The sequence below is a fragment of the Lissotriton helveticus genome, chromosome 11 (genome assembly GCF_964261635.1).
Source record: "Lissotriton helveticus chromosome 11, aLisHel1.1, whole genome shotgun sequence".
Lineage (NCBI taxonomy): Eukaryota > Metazoa > Chordata > Amphibia > Caudata > Salamandridae > Lissotriton > Lissotriton helveticus.
This window is the reverse complement of record NC_136072.1, coordinates 596,873,959-596,890,813: the sequence shown is the minus strand read 5'-3', so window position 1 is coordinate 596,890,813 and position 16,855 is coordinate 596,873,959. Positions and strand designations below refer to the sequence as shown.

Below are 16,855 nucleotides of genomic sequence, written 5' to 3'. Positions count from 1 at the left end.
AAAGGGGGCTGATAGGGTACCATTCAGTCGGAGCCTAGCTGTAGGTTGTGTGTATAGCAGTGCTGTTGTTGCAATGAATCCCTGTGGCATTCCCATGCGTTGCATTATGAAAAGAAAAAAGGGCCATTCTAGGGAGTCAAAGGCCTTTTCGGTGTCTAGCAGGATTGCTGCTGCGGGAACCTCCGGGTTTATTCTGTGCAAAGTGTTAAACAGGGTGCGGAGGTTGAAGGCGTTGGATCGGTGCAGGATAAAACCTGATTGAGCAGGGGATATTATTGACTCCATAAGCAGTTTGAGGCGGCATGCCAAAGCCTTAGCGAGGATTTTATAGTCTAAGTTTAGCAACGACAGGGGTCGATAAGAGCCACACTGTAGGGGGTCCTTGCCGCGTTTGGGGAGCAGAATAATAAATGCTTCTCATAGGGTAGGAGGGAGCAGCTGTCTCTCTAGAGATTCAGCATAGACGTCTAATAATCGGGGGATCAGGAGGTCTTTGTAGGCTTTGTAAAATTTGCCTGTAAATCCATCCAACCCAGGGCTGTGGATGAGTTCAGGGCCGTAATGGATTCATTTATGCTATCTGCCGAGATGGGTGCTGCTAAAAAATCTTGCATGAATTTCCCCAAGTATACCAATGCTAACTTGGAAAGATACGACTCCTGACCGGTACGGTCGCGTCACAGTTTGGTAGTGTACAGCGTTTCGAAATAGGGTAAAAACTCTTCCTGGATCAACAGTGGGTCCGTGAGTGTATTCCCTGACGTGGAATGCAACTCTGTGATGTATGCTTTTGTGTAAGGAGGTCGGAGCATTTGCGCTAGTACTCGTCCAGGGCGATCTCCTTCTCCATAAACTTTAGCGTTTTGATATTTCCCCATGTAAAGTATTTCCCTGTCAGCTACCTCCCTGTATTCCAAGAGCAGAGCTGTTCTCTTCATGTTGTATCCAGGGTCAGCAGTCGCCCTCTGCTCAGTGTCCAATGTGTTCAGCTCGTTCTCTAGCCAGGAAAGTGTGCCGCATAGGTCGCGAAGTACCCCGGAGCTCTTTGAGATGCATACTCCCCTCATGTAGGCTTTAAATCCCTCCCATAACACCGCCTCGGAGTCTACAAACCCTGTGTTTATTTCATAGTAATCCTCTATGGCTTCATGAATTTCTTGTCTGAACACCTCGCCATCTAGTGCACGGCTAGGGACCCTCCACTGTCTTTCAAACCCTTCAGGGCGGGGGATCAACAGCCACAATAAAACTGGGGAGTGGTCAGAGTATGAACTGGGCAATGTTTGTATCTTGTGGAACCATCTAGAAATTTCAGGGGAGGCTAACCAATAGTCAAGTCGCGTCCAAGTGTCATGTGCGCCGGTATAGTGTGTATATATGGTGTGATCTGGGTTGCGGACCCGTCCCAAGTCTAGCAGTGAGAAGTGGTCGCACATAGAGTGCAAGGCTTTGCGTGCTCTCGGTTTGAGGTCCGGGGCTGTGGATGTGCTGTCGGAGGTAGGATAGAAGGTGATGTTAAAATCGCCCCCAAAAGAAGTTGCGTGGAGCCCAGTTGCAGCAGTTTCAAGTGGAGAGCATGAAAAAAATCAGGAGAATCGATGTTAGGACTATATATGCACCCCATCGCAATCTGATAGTTAAGAAGGGTGCCCTCCACAATCACAAACCTACCGGCGTCATCATAGGTGATAGAGTGGCATTTGAAGGGGAGTCGTGTATGGATGAGAATGGCTGTACCCCTGGCGTAGTTGCTATAGTTGGCGAAGAAACAGTTTGGGCCCCAGAGGATGCAAATCTGGACAGATCACCAGGAGGGAGATGTGTCTCTTGTAAGAAGGCAATGTCTACCCTATGCAGGATCAAATAATGCACCACCTGCCTCCTTTTGCGGGGTCGTTCAAACCCCGAACATTCCAAGTAGCTAGAGTAACACTTGAAGGGCCAGAGTTGTGACCTATATGTGTCATAAAAGTATTCCGTCTGAAATATTGAAGAATAACCAAAGCTTGTACCCAGCAAAAGCATCTGTGATTAATCATAGCCTAAACTCAGTGCAAAGCATGAGCTCCAATACCCCTCCCACCACCCCCCACCCAGCCTTCCCGCCCAGTCAGAGAGGCAATACCAATTTTCCGGAAGCAGTGCATGATACCAGTAAACCTCGGAACATATTGAAAACCTTACTATTGGGATACATGCTGTCTTAATCAAAACAATCTCTAGGTGTACACCAAAGGTGGGGACGTACACTATCCAACGGTCCAGTAACCAATACCATATGATTCTTTTTATCAGTCAAATACCAGTATTAACTATGAACAAACAAATGTGCGGCAATATAAGCAAATTGAACATGGCCCGAGCTTGAGAACAAGTCGGCGCTGTCATCCGACCCACTATGGGGGGGGGGGGAGACAGCGGCGTCTGAGGGCGTTTGTTGTTAAGTTTGTAGGTGTGGCAGAATTCTTTCACCTCTGTCGGGTTTTCCAATATTCGGGAGCAGCCATTGACTTCCACCCTTAACCCGGCAGGATACAACAAGCCATATTTTAAGCCCAAGTTCTTAAGCATTGTCTTAACTCCCAGGTACTTTCTTCTGGCGTCTTGCACCATGGCAGTGAAGTCAGGGTATAATGACAGCCTTGCCAAGAGAGGTCGCCCTTTTCACGAGCCAGTCGCAATGCGGTATCTCTGTCTCTAAAGTTCATTATTCTGGCAATAATGGGCCTGGGTGGGCAGCCAGAGTTGTGTCTCGGACCAAGGGATCTGTGGGCCCGTTCCACCATGAAGCCAGGGGTGAACGCCTCTTTGCCAAAGAGATTGATCAGGATAGTTTCCACCATATTGTCCATGCGCCCAGTGGCTGCGGACTCCAGCACGCCCACGAGGCGGACATTGTTGCGGCGAATCCTCACTTCCAAATCCTCGTTTTTTATTGCGACTTCTTTCAGTATTCGCTCCATACGATCAACCCTTTTCAAGGATTGGGCCATCCCGTCCTCCAGATCGGACGTATGGGACTCGACCACGTCTAGGCGCTTGTCGTGTACCTGGATCTTTGCCCCTATGTCTGCCATGTATTTATCTAAGGTATCAAAGTGAACATCCAGTGCTTAGAATCCTGGCCTCATCTCTAGCAGCAATGGACCCAGCTGGCTGGTATCTTCCACCGTGGCGGTTGGCGTCTGCCCTCCTGCCGCCATGTCGCTAGGCAGGTCTCGATTTGTGTCCACTATTTTTTCAAAAGGGAGTTGGCGCTTTTTCAGATCTTTGCAGCCCATGCCGCGCTAACATTGGAGGGTCTTTATAGTAGGCTACTATAGGGAGTGGTTCAGAGGAGCCCCATAATGGAAGTCGGGCCGCAGATGATGTTACCCCAGCAGTGGCTCTGTGCACACCTCCAGTGTAGACTGGACCGCGCCATCAGTGGCAGTCCTTGAGGATATTATACATGCAAGACAGCACACGGCAGAGATTCTAAGTGTGCAACAGTTCTTTACTGTATCTGGATGGGCCACTGACACGCTGTAGAAATTTCCCCTCAATAGTGCAGTGGTTGTGCCCTCCGGGTTAATCCAGTGTTATTAGGCGAGACAGGGTTCCTGTGTAGGTCTTCGTGTTGGTGGAGGGATCCTTATCAGAGCAGCTGAAGCGGGCGGCCCAAGGCAGTGCCAGGATGCTGTGTGGCGCGGGAGCTCTTCTATGTCAGGGGAGCCGGGGGGGGGGGGAGGGGGCCCAGCGCGCCTCCAGCCGTCGCACCCAGCAGCACCCAAGTCTCCAGGAGTGCCGGAGGGGCTGGGTACGCAATGCCGTGGTCTGGGCCTAGAGGGCATATACTGGCGCTAGGGTAAAGGCCCTCCTCCCCCGCCGCTACTGTCTCTCGCGGCTCCCGGCGACAGACGCGTACCTCGCGCCGGAGGCCCAGTGACTCTCTCGGGCCGCAGGATGCCTACCGCCGATCCGAGCACGGTCTAGGCTTTACTAAGCTGCCGCCCCCACTCACCGCATTGCTCGCTCCTGGGCACCGCTCAGCTTCCTTCTTCGCCACTAGGATTGATGTCGAGAGTTCCCGTCAGGCCGCCATCTTGTGGAGCGCGACTGTGCGCTACGGCGCTTCTTCCCTCAATATCTTCGCCTCCAGGCTTGCTCGTTAGCTGTCCTCCGATTATGGGCCACATTGGAGACTGGGAAAGGCACGGGTGGGTTACTCAGACCGGTAGAGCTTCAGCTCAGCGCAGCCATTCCGGTCGATGGCTAAGCCACGCCCCTACATCATTTATTTATAATAGGCAACGGGGCACGTCACAAGTTGCCCATTAAAATACATTAGAGACATGTTTTAATGCAGGGAGTGCAGAATCCATGTATTATACGAAAGATATTATATCTTTGCTTCTATCTGCACATTTTGAACTAAAATGTTTTTTTTTAAATCTGACTTTTATTAAACTGATTATAATATCAGTTGGAAACAAATATCTATCTGCTTTTCGGTGTATTTTATGTCCCTGTAGAGATTCTACTTTCATTCTTCATGTTTGCGAACATCCTATCTCTTTCATATGAAAGCCCAGCAAACTGAAAATGTTACACATTTTGAGGAAAAGGTAATGGTGTGACCAGGTATTTTAAGGCCTACTCTGTCGTGTGTTACAAGGACATTGCAAGTCACCTCAGAGTTCCAAAACCTTAAGAAGGAACTCGGCCTTCGACTTGCTTCCGTAAATGGTCATGGAACCACTTAGTGACTTGCAATATTCTTATAATGTATGGCAGAGGGGACTTTAGCCCATATATATTTGTGTGTGCCCTAGAGTTCAGAAACTGGCCAACACCAGACTTAAATGTCTACATGTTTTTTGCATAATACTGGTTTTGGATTGTTTGGATTTCAAACAGGTTTCAAAACTAGTGCACACAATCTGTTCAGGTGCTCATCTGAGTTCACAAGGAAGACTGAACCCAATCGATGAAAAGAATCTCTTGATTTTTCAAAACCAGAAAGAAATGTTTGCTGTCCACATTAGTTGCCAACCATTTACTTAAACACAGAAATTCATTACCTGGAGTTCCTCCAATGTAAATGGTTGTCGCTGGTTGGTGCCAAATATTTTCTAGGCTGTGTACATGCTCATCTGTCAGCGCATACTCTGATTGAGACATGGGGGTCTTCAGCTGCAGCTGATTGTTCTGTATTGTCAGACGTGCCTGCAGCCACGTGCTCTGGCAGTGGTCCAAAGGGAGCTGCTCGCTGCTAAAAACTCTATCCAGCAGACTGACTGTAAAAACCTAGAATGGAAAATATATTCAGAAAATTAGAAACAGTTCAGGATTACCAAATAGGCAAAGTAGGTACCGGCCTATGGGTTCCACTCCTTTTAGCGGGCAGCGAGAACGGATCAAATTAGTATTGGTTTGATCTTGAAAGAAAATTACAATCAAGCTTCCTTAAATTGTTTCCAATTAACTTTTGTTTGATAACATTAATATTTGTTAAGGTTGACTTTTGTGTAAAAAAGTGTTGGTAAAATTAAAAATGTATTAGGAGATAATTTGCAGGGGGGGCCCCGAAATGTTGACTGCCTAGGGACCTCCACAGGGTTGAATCCAGCATGGATTAGAAAACTTTTTATCTTGCACTAGGTACAGCTAGATGTGAACTCCTGGATAAATTATAAATAGGGCTGAATGTACTATGTAGGTGTAATTTTGGGTAAACTGATTATTTGGCTATTGTATATCATGTAATCAGCATGTTTGTGCATGGGTGTAGGAGACACTACATTTTGGGGGGGGGGGGGTAGCTTTGGCAACACAGACAGGCTTGGGAACTTTCCATTGACGCTATGTAAATCGCCCGTTGCATTTGCCAGGTGTGCAATTTGAACACTGACTGGTTACAAAATGGATGTGCTATTGCTATGTGATCTATGTAGTAATAGGTCACATCACAAATTATCCACTCACAGAGGGTTGCAAAATGATTTGCCTAATGAGTATTAATGAGTCAGGGCACACTTTGTTACCCATTGTAATTGGCTGTGGGGCCTGCAAAGGAGAGCAAACATCTGCCTCTGCATTTGCATGTCCAAATGGAAAATATGCGAATAAGGTGCCGAAAGCTGTGATGAGGTAGCACGGTGTGGCAAGATCAATGAATTACAAGTCATATCTCTTTACTAATGCTATAAATTTGATAACATCTATATTACATTTACTAAAAGACATCTGCAACTATCTGAGAGGGCTGCCTCTTATGTGATGTGGGTTTAGAAGATGGTTGTCCTTTGTCAGTTTCATCTCACTAACACCGAAATCACACTTTCAAGTCTTTCAGGGGCTACACCTCACATTGGAGGGAACTGCCCTGTGTTTAAAGCACTCTTTGAAAATGTTCTTTGCTTTTACATCTACGTTTCAAGACTCTCACCCATTTGAGTTCCTCAGTAGGGTAGCTTTACCAACTGTATTCAGACCCATTCAAAAAAAGTTGGAACCAGGCCACCTGCTTCTGGTCACACTATCTCTTTCAGTGAGCGACGCAGCTTTTAAAGAAACTGTACCAAATCCGACTGGGTATAGTGTCTCGATAACAATTCATTTATAGGTCTTCAGGTAAATGTTCCTTATATTTACTAGATTGTGATAATTACATCACTTCCAGTTTCCTTTCTGTACAGGAAAGTTCAATTACATCAGAATTGGAATTCGGCATGACAAATGTTGATTGGAATTCTGCTTGCCAAAACTTTGCTGGAATTTGGCAGGGGAACATTTCTTAGAACACGCCTAAAAATACATAACCTCTTTTGAATTGGATACAGATGCTGGAGACAGATAAAGCCCATCTAGACTGACTGCTGAAGCACAGGCTGTACTTGCTTATCAGGTGAGAGGCCTGTTGTGAGGGTCCCAGATGCTGCCGACCTGGTACCAAGCAGGGTGAGTGCCCTTTGCTTCACAGAGGGGCCAGGCGTGCCATGTCTCTCATTGTTTGTGGTGATTGAGCCAGTGTACCAACACTTCTGGGAAGCACAATTCAGAGTCACATTTTGGACCCGACAGTGTGTGTTTGGCTGTGGGGAAGTTGTTCTTTCTTTGCCTGCGTGCTCTAGGAAAGGGTTGGAGTTGACTTAGCTTATTCAGGCGCACGACGTTGTCGTTTGTATAAAGAACCAGCTCCTGGAAATGCAGGTGAAGTTTGGAGAATAACCTTTTAGCCAAATGGGAACACTGCATAGCAAAGCTTTCAACACTTTGCAGCCAGGGTGCCAAACGCTGGCCTCTCCATCTAAGGGATAGGGGCATTTGTCTTGTATTCCTCATAAACAAGAGGCTGAATTTGAAATTTACCTTTTAAAGTTCGAGGAAGGAGGTGTGTGTGTATGCGTTTCAATTGTGGCTACTTTAAACAAAAGGAGTGGGGGCAGACAAAGGTGAATTTATTGCAAAGATTATGAAATCCTATAGCCGATGCCTTGCTACAGGTTTCCTGCTGATCAAGCTAAAATAGATCACACATGTGCTGCACTAATATGCTTCTTCCTGATTCATGCCTCTTGAGAATTCGCACAATTTCAGTGAAAAATGTATTATGAAACTAGCAAATACACCTCTTGCCAGGAATATTTGAGCCAAAATATTGAGCATGTAATTGAAACAATGAATGAAGGCATGGAGGCCTAGCTCAAGACTTAGGTGAAGATTTATTTGCAAGAGACATTTACAGAGTTTCCTATCAGCGACCAAGTAATATTTGGGGCATAGTTATTGCTAGAAAGAAAGCAAGTGCCCTGGTTTGGCAGCTCTAATACTTAGATCACTTTTTCGAAGTGAGTGTATGTTTGGTGGGTTCGGATCTATGTTAAGACGCTCTGAGGAAAACACTCTCAGACGATTATTGGTGCCCTGGCCTCCTTGAGAACAATATTTACAAGGTGCACCTTTTATTGCTTGTAGCAGTCTGGTTGAAGATGCTGTATAAGTGATAGCATGGACAATGTTGAGACGCGGAGGGGTTGCTGATTCACTCTTCCCTTGTGAAACACGGTTTCACACATTTTGCGAAATAGTTCATGCTAGATACAAATGAGTGTCTTCTTGTCTGTGGCGCCTTACAGACTCATCTATATGACCACCTCTTTATAAAACTGTGCGTGATGCACTCAGGCTGGTGACTTGTGTCTTGTGCAGGGCACAAGTCTTAAAAAAAAGTGGGGGGACGCTGACATCATGACAGGAAGTGATGTCACAAAAGGTGGCTTGCACCATCAGACGCATTGCCTCCCATGCTCACCCCTTAGATGCGATTGCATCAGAGAAGCCAGCGTATGAGCAGCGTTCTGAATGAGCTCCTATCTCGCCCCAGAGAGGCCGAAGAGTGAAAGTGTTTTTTTTTTATATGGAGAAACAGCGGTTCTAGTGGCTAACAGGTGCACAATTATGATAATAAGTTAAGCACAATGGCAATAGATTTTGTAAAGGCCTTATGAACATTAGTGGGCAGGAGGGACAATTTACACAGTTTGATTCTTTGGATGGTTTAATAAATACAGTTCAATAGTTTAAAACACTTTCTTTCATTCAAAAAAAGCGCTACACTCTGTGCATTGTGCCCCCAAGTGAAACATGAAAACAAGAGTACATGTGTGACTATTTACAATGTGCAATGTTTGTTTTTCATAGAAACAGAAAACGACCATTCAATATATTCATAAGTAGACAGCCCCAGTGTATGGTTACACTGGCCGTAATTAGGTCTGTTCTGCGAGGTTGCAGACGACGCCTCGACCCCTAATGAATAACGGGTCTCTTCAGGACTGTGAATAGGGGGACATCTGATGTCACAAAGAGCAGCTGGGTGTAGGTGGTGTAACCAAGGTGGTGAAAAAAGGAAGAATTTAAAGACTCGCGTGAGGACCCAGCCGGGTTCTCACTGTGAGGTGAAGGCAGCTGGCTCTGTTGTTCTGATTTAAAAAAAAATGGGCTCCGTAGCGTTCTGCTTAACTCGGTGATTCCCGAGCGCTTATAGGGGCATATTTTTGAGTTCTGGCGCATCTCTGCAAATCAGCAGGGATGCGCCAGAACAAATGCGTCACGCAAAACTACCCTTGCGTCACGGCAGATAAGACGCGCCGTGGCGCAAGGGTAGGCAGATGCGTGACGCATCTCGTGACGTAAGGGCGGCGCATCGCTGGAGTCGCGTCACAAGCACGACGCGACTCCAGCAATGCTCGGGTGTGCCCTATACTTAACGTGCTGCGTGAGTACTTACGCCTGCTTCAAGCAGGCGTAAGGAATTGACGTAGCAGCGTCGCACAAGTGCCTGCGTGAAATCTTGTAGATTTCACGCAGGCACTTTTGCGAGGCGCACCTGCCTCGGAACGCCCACCCTGCGCCGGAACGCCCACATGTGGCGCAGGGCTTTACAACGTGACGCATCTGCCTAGATGCGTCACGTTGTAAATGGGTCGCAGGGATGTGCCACGTTTACGCCGCCGTTGCGTCACGCAACGGCGGCATAAACGTGGCGCAAGTGCCTTATAAATCTGCCTCATAGTCCTTTGTATGTGGAACGATGTCCGCTGTTGAATTCGGGCCCGCGAGTGAATCTGCGCGTATTGCTGAGTAACTGCTCCTGGCGCAAAGAGTAAAAGTGTGGCTCCATTTGCTCCAGTTATCGAGCTCCCGTTAAAATAAGTGGGGGGACGCCGTCCACCTGCGTGGTACCCCGACTCAAGCCCTGGTCTTGTGCGACAAACAATGTAGGTTCCTTATGGGCAGGGCCACGGGAATTATGAGGCAGGGTTGACTAAATTATGTGTCAAAGGCAAATTATGCAAACTATTGCTGCACATTTTGTGATAGTATTTCTTCATCATTTTGTCATTTTTTAAAATCGGTTATCACTTTCTGGATAAATATTTCACCTCATTTATACCAGTTTAGCATCTAAATAGTAATAAACAACTGAATAACGGCCAATCAACCTTTACATTGGGTCTCCTGCTGTGTGGCAACACAGATTGCCGCAATTTTACTAACGTTTGATCTATTTAGGTTAGAAACTATGTTTGTTGTAAATATCTACAAATTATGCATCAGATGATAGATTATGCGGCAAATCTATAATTATGCAGAAAATGCTGCAGTAGCAGAATCACATAATTCCAGTGGCTATGAGTAAATATCGCATGTATTTAAACATGCAACTTATGAGGGGGTGTAAAGAGAAAGATACGGAAGCAGGAAGAGAAAGAATTGTATTTGCCATTTGACCTGCTTTGAAGTAAAAAACGTTTCTTTTGGAGGGGGAGCGGAGATAAAGAAGACGTTGTGAAATACCAACAATGTGGTCTAAGTAATAAAAAGATGACTACCCTTCCTACAAATAAAATATGTATTGGAGTACTTGCAAGTGAATTATCTCACTTTTGACACATTCTGACTAGGTAGAGCTCAGATGGACGAGGAAATGCATCGATACTGCATTTTTGCTGAAAAACAGAACAGGCCTGACTGGCATGGACAGGGTGGGCCAAGCATTGTCGATGCCAACATTCAAGAACACCATACAAACTGAAGCAGAATGATGGCTCAGACTCAAGCAGTGGCGGTGCGTCCATTGGGGGCGTTGGGGCGCTGCCCCACTAGCCATGGACGACCGCCGCTGGTGCCAACACATGCATAATAAAAGTAAAACAAAGTTCAAAGTCAACTTTGTCAAACCAAATCCGAGCGCACTGACTCAGCGCTACAGGGCCGGGACGAGCCCGACAGAATCGGGCATTGCCTATGGGAAGTGGGCGGGCGGGGCTGCGGCAGAGAGTGAGTCACTGTGAGTGACAGCGCACAGGCAGGCCAGGCAGCCAGAGAGCGTAAGCAGCTGCAGCGGGGTCGGGGTGACTACGCATGCAACAGGCAGGAGTACTCATAATTGAGACTGGCCTGCGCATGTGTAGTACCTATTAGACCTCGCCCCCCCCCCCCTGTAGCACTGAGAGACAATGGCAGGGACCCGGGGCCCCGGTCTCAACCAGGGCAGATTTTCTCCTGCTCGTAGCCCAATCCTGGCGCTGCTTGGCGCAGTGGCGCTGTTAAGCCTGCGCCAGGATTGGCTGAGACAGCAGGATCATGGTGCCGCGCGTGGGTGTTTGCTGCTCTGTTCAGTTGGCCAATCACATATGGCTATATCAAGCCATGTTGAGGTGATTGGCCATTGCAGACAGTGACGTGACTTCGCGCAGTCGAAGGTTCTATAACTGATTTCCAGACCAGACCAGTACTGAGAGTCCTCCAGTAGTCGATCCAAGCGTGTGACTGACTCCCCCTGACTCGTCGCCGTCAGTATATCGTATGGTAATAATAATGTAAGTAACGTAACGTTATTACTGTCTACTCTGTTGTTAATGCAGTTTTGAGTTTACACCCTGACCTGTCCGACCTGTCGCACTGAGGTGCAGGCCCATTTCTCATATATATCAAAGTAAGCTCACCAGGTGATTTTAGCTCCTGTTTATTCGACCCTACAGTCTGCGGACTGCAGGCGTAAAGTGCATCGCTTCCAGTTCGATCAATCAGTCCACATGCTAGTGGCCTAGAATACTGTTCAGGAAGTGAGCCTGTGCGTTTGTTTGCCAATCACAGTGTCAGATCACATTTAGAATTCTTGTTCATAAAATACTAATTGTTCATTAAGAGATCTCTGTAATCGGATAGCTTGTACTAATTGCATGCAACAACACCTGTGCATTCTTTTTTGCGCCCACTTACCCACCAAGTCATCAGTGCATCCACCCTTGTACTCGGACTTGCCATCAGAGGCATAGTTATTCTTCTATCTGAATATTAGTGCACTCCTCCACACACAAGTACCCGCACCTATACATCCATCCATCCTACCCAGGTACATTTCCATCTACGTATAGCCAAGCATTAATCTCTCTAGCACGTATCTATCGACCAGGCAGTACTTGCATCCATCCTGCTATGGAATGGCACCCATTCTTGTAGCCACCCTCCTTTGTATCCACCCTGTGCCTAACTTTTAAAACAGCAAGTGTCGGTGGCCAAGGTTCTGCTCAGGAGCCCGCGGCCGGTGCAACTGAATGTTGGTGTGTTGAGTACCAAAGCTGCATAGTCCTAAATCCACCTGATGCCTCTTTAATCCGCCACCAGTCACTTCCTATCCTTTATCCCACTCTCGTAGATTTCTGCTTTCTCCCTTTCTGACGGTTTCTCAGTCTTCTCTTCATCTTCTTTTCCGTTGTGTCTGCTTTTGCCCTCGTATAAATAAGTGCTTGCCCCCAAAAATGAGTGCAGGTGACCCCAGCTGGCATCCACCGGCTCATATTAAGTACTGTATCGACCCATCTTTTCATTGTGTATAAATACACAGCTCTCAGTACATCATCCACCCCATGCCCACGTGTGTGTTGTGTTATGGCATACGTCTGCCTGCATCTATATTAAGCTGGGTATTGTCTGTGTGCAGAGGGCTTGTCTCTGTGGGTTTTATTTTTTTACATCCACCAATATCCCTGAAGAACATGCACCCATTGCAACAAGGAATACATATACTGTAAAGAATGCCAGATTTATTGTCTTTGCCAATGATATTTGCACATTTTTGGCCGAACGAAATTCCCTCAGGGTTCCAAATATTTTTGCAACGATTTGCCTCCCTCTGTCAGTTACCAGGTCCCAGATTTAAATGGAATCACCTCAAATTCAGCATTTTTCTATATATTTGAACCCTTATATGCCAGCAGTGAGGTGCAGTAGATACTATTTTTTTTTATTTAGTCAGCTAGAATTTGGAATCTGAGAAGGAACCCTTTAGTGGATCCACGCCAAGGCTTGATATGGACATTTAGAAACGCAAGTATTCGCCACCCTGACACATTTTTGCACCATCAGACAATCCTTGAGAGGCTGCATTGTGAATGAAGCAATGAGATGGAGGGGAAGAATGCCGTTGCATGCACACCATCTAGCTAGTGGAGGCCTTAGCCATAATCTTTGAAGAAAACCCATCACTAAAGATTACACATGCACGCGATTCCTCTCACCCCCTTCACACGCGACTTCTTACTGGGTAAATCGTACAGACTATATGGTTCTGTGATTTTTTTTTTGGGCTAAAGAAACACATGCTCTAAAATGGCTAAATACACTAGCGTGCTGTCATCATTAAGCCATAGTCCTCGGACTGATATGTGCAGTGCTTTAAGTGGGCAGGTGCTGTCCAGTACTAGGTACCCGCACTTCTTTAATTTGAAAGAAAGAGTACTTGTACTTCTCAGAATAAAGAGTGCTTGCACTTCTCATCAGTGCTGAAATACATTTAATGGGAGAGCACCTGCCCTTCTCAGCAGTGCATCAATACAGTTAACTGGAGAGCACCTGCACTTCTCAGCACTGATGAAAAATATTTAATGTGAGAGCACCTGCAGTATGCTCTATTAGTAGGTGTGTTGTGAGTGGAGTGCCATGCCATATACAACCAACCAACCAATATCAGATCTCTAGCTGTTACCAGTGGCTGCCCTCCATTTATTGTGTTGATTCAATTACTCCTGGTATGTTAAGTGTACATTATTTATGCAATACTTTCTAATCTTTGGTATATTTCATATGATGGGAGTATTCACTGGAGGCTGGTAGATTAGTACGTACAGTAAAGCTGGGTTTTAGACTCCTCTGTAATATTATGCTTAGGATTCTCGCTTTTCTGTGGTCATTCTTTGGCAGTCCAAAGTGAAGTCACTGTCTGACCCATTCCTTCATTGGGTTCAGTGGATTGAATTCTAATTGATTTTGCTGTATGGGTGACATGGGTTCTTGTTACTGGCACAAGCGAATTAAATGTCCGATTTTTTCAGTTGTGGACTTAAGGCTGAGAATGTATTGCTATTACGTTAGTTTCTTGTGAGAAGTCTGCCATGATAAACATCTCGCGATTGTTCTAATATAGGGGGCTCTTCATTTATTAGCATCATAGAGTATTTATGTGGCCTGTTGGTGTCTCAGAAGGCTTTGCCGTATCTGTCCTCTATCTCGGTGGAGGGGATTGGGGAGGAAAGGTGGGGAGGCTATCTCATGCGGATTGATAACAGGCTGAAATCGCCTCGAGATGCCCCACTGCACTGCCCAGGGATGGGTTTTAGAAGCCATGACGCACTTTCGAATCAGAAAAACACAGTACTAGCCAGCAGCAGCAAATTTTTCTGCTTTTATCATTTACAAATCCTTTCTGCGCACCTTAAATGACACAGAAAGCATTTTAAAAATTGTAATTTACAATGCTTTCTGTGTCATTTAAGGCGCGCAGAAAGGAACTGTTTTCAACACTACAAAATTCTGATTTAATAAAATTTGTTCTGACCAACACTTCTTAAGGTCTAGTAACCAGTTCCTTTTTGGTCTGTGGAATTTTAATGCGCATCAACTGTATCGTGTTAACACATTTGGATTTGCAATATTTATATTCGCCTGCAGTGTTAATTGTTATAGTTATTTTTATATGTCAGTAGTAATTGTGTGGTCCATTGTTAGGGCAAGGCCACATCCTATAAACAATGTTTTCGCCCACCGTCTAAAGCATTTGAATTTTCCAGCACTATTACGTGTGGCTTGTAAATAGATTTGGGCAGCCGCTATTCGAATTTGTCAGCCAGTATTTTCATTGGCATAGCCTACAGGTCGCGCCTTTGGGACCTTATAAATGTTTAGCCATGCAACACTTGTTGTTGCACCAAGGATATTGTTAATTTTTTTCCTAGAGAGAGATCAGAGTTTTGTGTAATGAAAGTTTTGACTCATGGAAAGGTAGCGGATAAGGTTAATGCGCCTGCTGCAAAGAACATGTACCTGATGCAGATCACAAAATGCTGTAAATAGGTCAGTGAGTCACTGCATTTCTCAGTTAAATCATTTTGTCACTTGCAGTTCGTAAGTAAAAATCCTAACATACAACAGTGAACTATTGAAAACTGCAAGGTTAAAATTGTACTGTTATGTCCCCCCCCCCCCAGTCTTTGTTTGATTAACCTAATGTCTCAAAAATAAGTTGTTATATTTTTATTTCCAGCACCTGGTAAAGCCTGACAACCTGAACCTTTACCCAACTTTTTGGGCAATTTTTGGAGAAAGAACAAGAGGCCCAACCTCCTTGCTGCTCTTTCATCAAGGTAAGGAAACTGATGATACTTTTTGTAGCTTGGAGATAGGGCTATGTTTGTGGTCACTCACTCTACATGGTGGTTGGGGTGGGTGCACATTCTGAACATTGTACCCTGACTGGATGGAATTTAGTAATACTGAGCCTGCCCTTAGCCCTGTGCTTTGGGCAATAACGGTTGTTAAATGCACTATCTATCCTTGCCTTGTTAAAGGCCCTCAATTCAAACTGTGTCTGTTTCAGTGCCACTATGGCACACAGAGGAAGCAGGCAGTCAGGCTGTATTTTTTCCCTATCCTGTTGTCCAAAGGGGAGCGTTATGTAGGAGAGTAGGGTCTGCTTTCCTATGGTCACCCCATTTCTTTGCTTTTTGCTTTACTGGTTTATGACTTACAAAGGCTGTGGGCCTGCTAATCAGACCCACAGCACAGCTGTTCTCTCTCTAAATTCACACAATGTACTTTAGGTGCATTTGCCAATTGGGTATTGGGTCACTCTTGTGAGTCCCTGTATAGTGTACCATAGGTACCTAGGGCATAGGTGCACCCAAGGCCTACCAGGGGCTGGAGCATGTATTATGCCACCCCTGGCTGGCCATTAAAATGAGCTGTTGGAGCTATATCACTTGCTGTCATGCACAAGATATATGTATTTGTACTGACATTTGATATTATTGCACCAAATCTTATACGTTGTACTTTGACTATTGACAGGCTTCTTTCATATTGGTACGGACAGCATCGGCAAGATGAATACGGTACAACAGTTAATTACACGGTCATTCCATGCACGCCCACTAGAAGATAAACTACAGATAAAGAGGTTAGGACCTCATCGGCCTGACCTTCAACTCCAACAAGTTACCAAGGACAGAGGAAAATGTTACAATCGTACATTTTCAAAAACCTGGTACACAAAAGCTGATTGGCTTACAGGGTGCCCTTCAAAAAACAGACTGTTCTGCTTCCCCTGCTTGCTGTTTAATGGTGACTTTCCTTGGACAAAAGAAGGCGTGTTGGACTTGAAGCATCTGTCTGAAAAAATAAAGAAGCATGCACACTCAAAAAAGCATATGGAAAACGTGACGAGACTGGGAATGTTAGGAGACGCACCGATTGAGCAGCACATCAGCGATGCATATCGACAAACAATACAGAAACACAATCAAACAGTTGATAGAAATAGACACATACTATCAAAAATAATTGATTGCATTCGTTTCTGTGGTGCTTTCGAACTGGCATTGCGAGGCCATGATGAATCGGAAGGGTCCACAAATCCTGGAATATTCATGGGTCTTGTAGATTTAGTAGCAAGCATAGACAAGGAAATGGAATCACATTTAGCAAGTGCTACAGTCTTTAAGGCACCTCTAAAACGATACAAAATGAACTCCTGGAGTGTATGCTAGAAATTATGAGAAGCCATATTGTCCAAGAGTTGCAAAACACAGACTTTGTGGCTATTCAGGCTGATGACACCACTGATGTGGCCACACAAACGCAGTCCGTATTAGTCTTTCGGTACCTGGACAAAGGCTATAATGTTGTGGAGCGGTTCTATGGTTTCACTCATTTAAAAAACTCCACTGCAGAAACCATTACTGCTGCTATACTGCATCAACTCAACTTTATTTTCCCAGAGGTGCATCAAAGAAAAAAACTTATTGCACAA

At 45.5% G+C, this 16,855-nt stretch overlaps 1 protein-coding gene across 1 annotated transcript in view; it reads right to left on the bottom strand.

The window, feature by feature from the left end:
- LOC144791665 (growth arrest-specific protein 6-like) overlaps window positions 1-16,855 on the bottom strand; it is a 208,030-nt gene that overhangs the window by 46,335 nt on the left and 144,840 nt on the right. Inside the window, exon 7 of the mRNA XM_078666398.1 lies at window positions 5,064-5,289. Coding sequence (XP_078522524.1) covers window positions 5,064-5,289 — 226 coding nt within the window. The remainder of the gene's footprint in view (window positions 1-5,063; window positions 5,290-16,855) is intronic.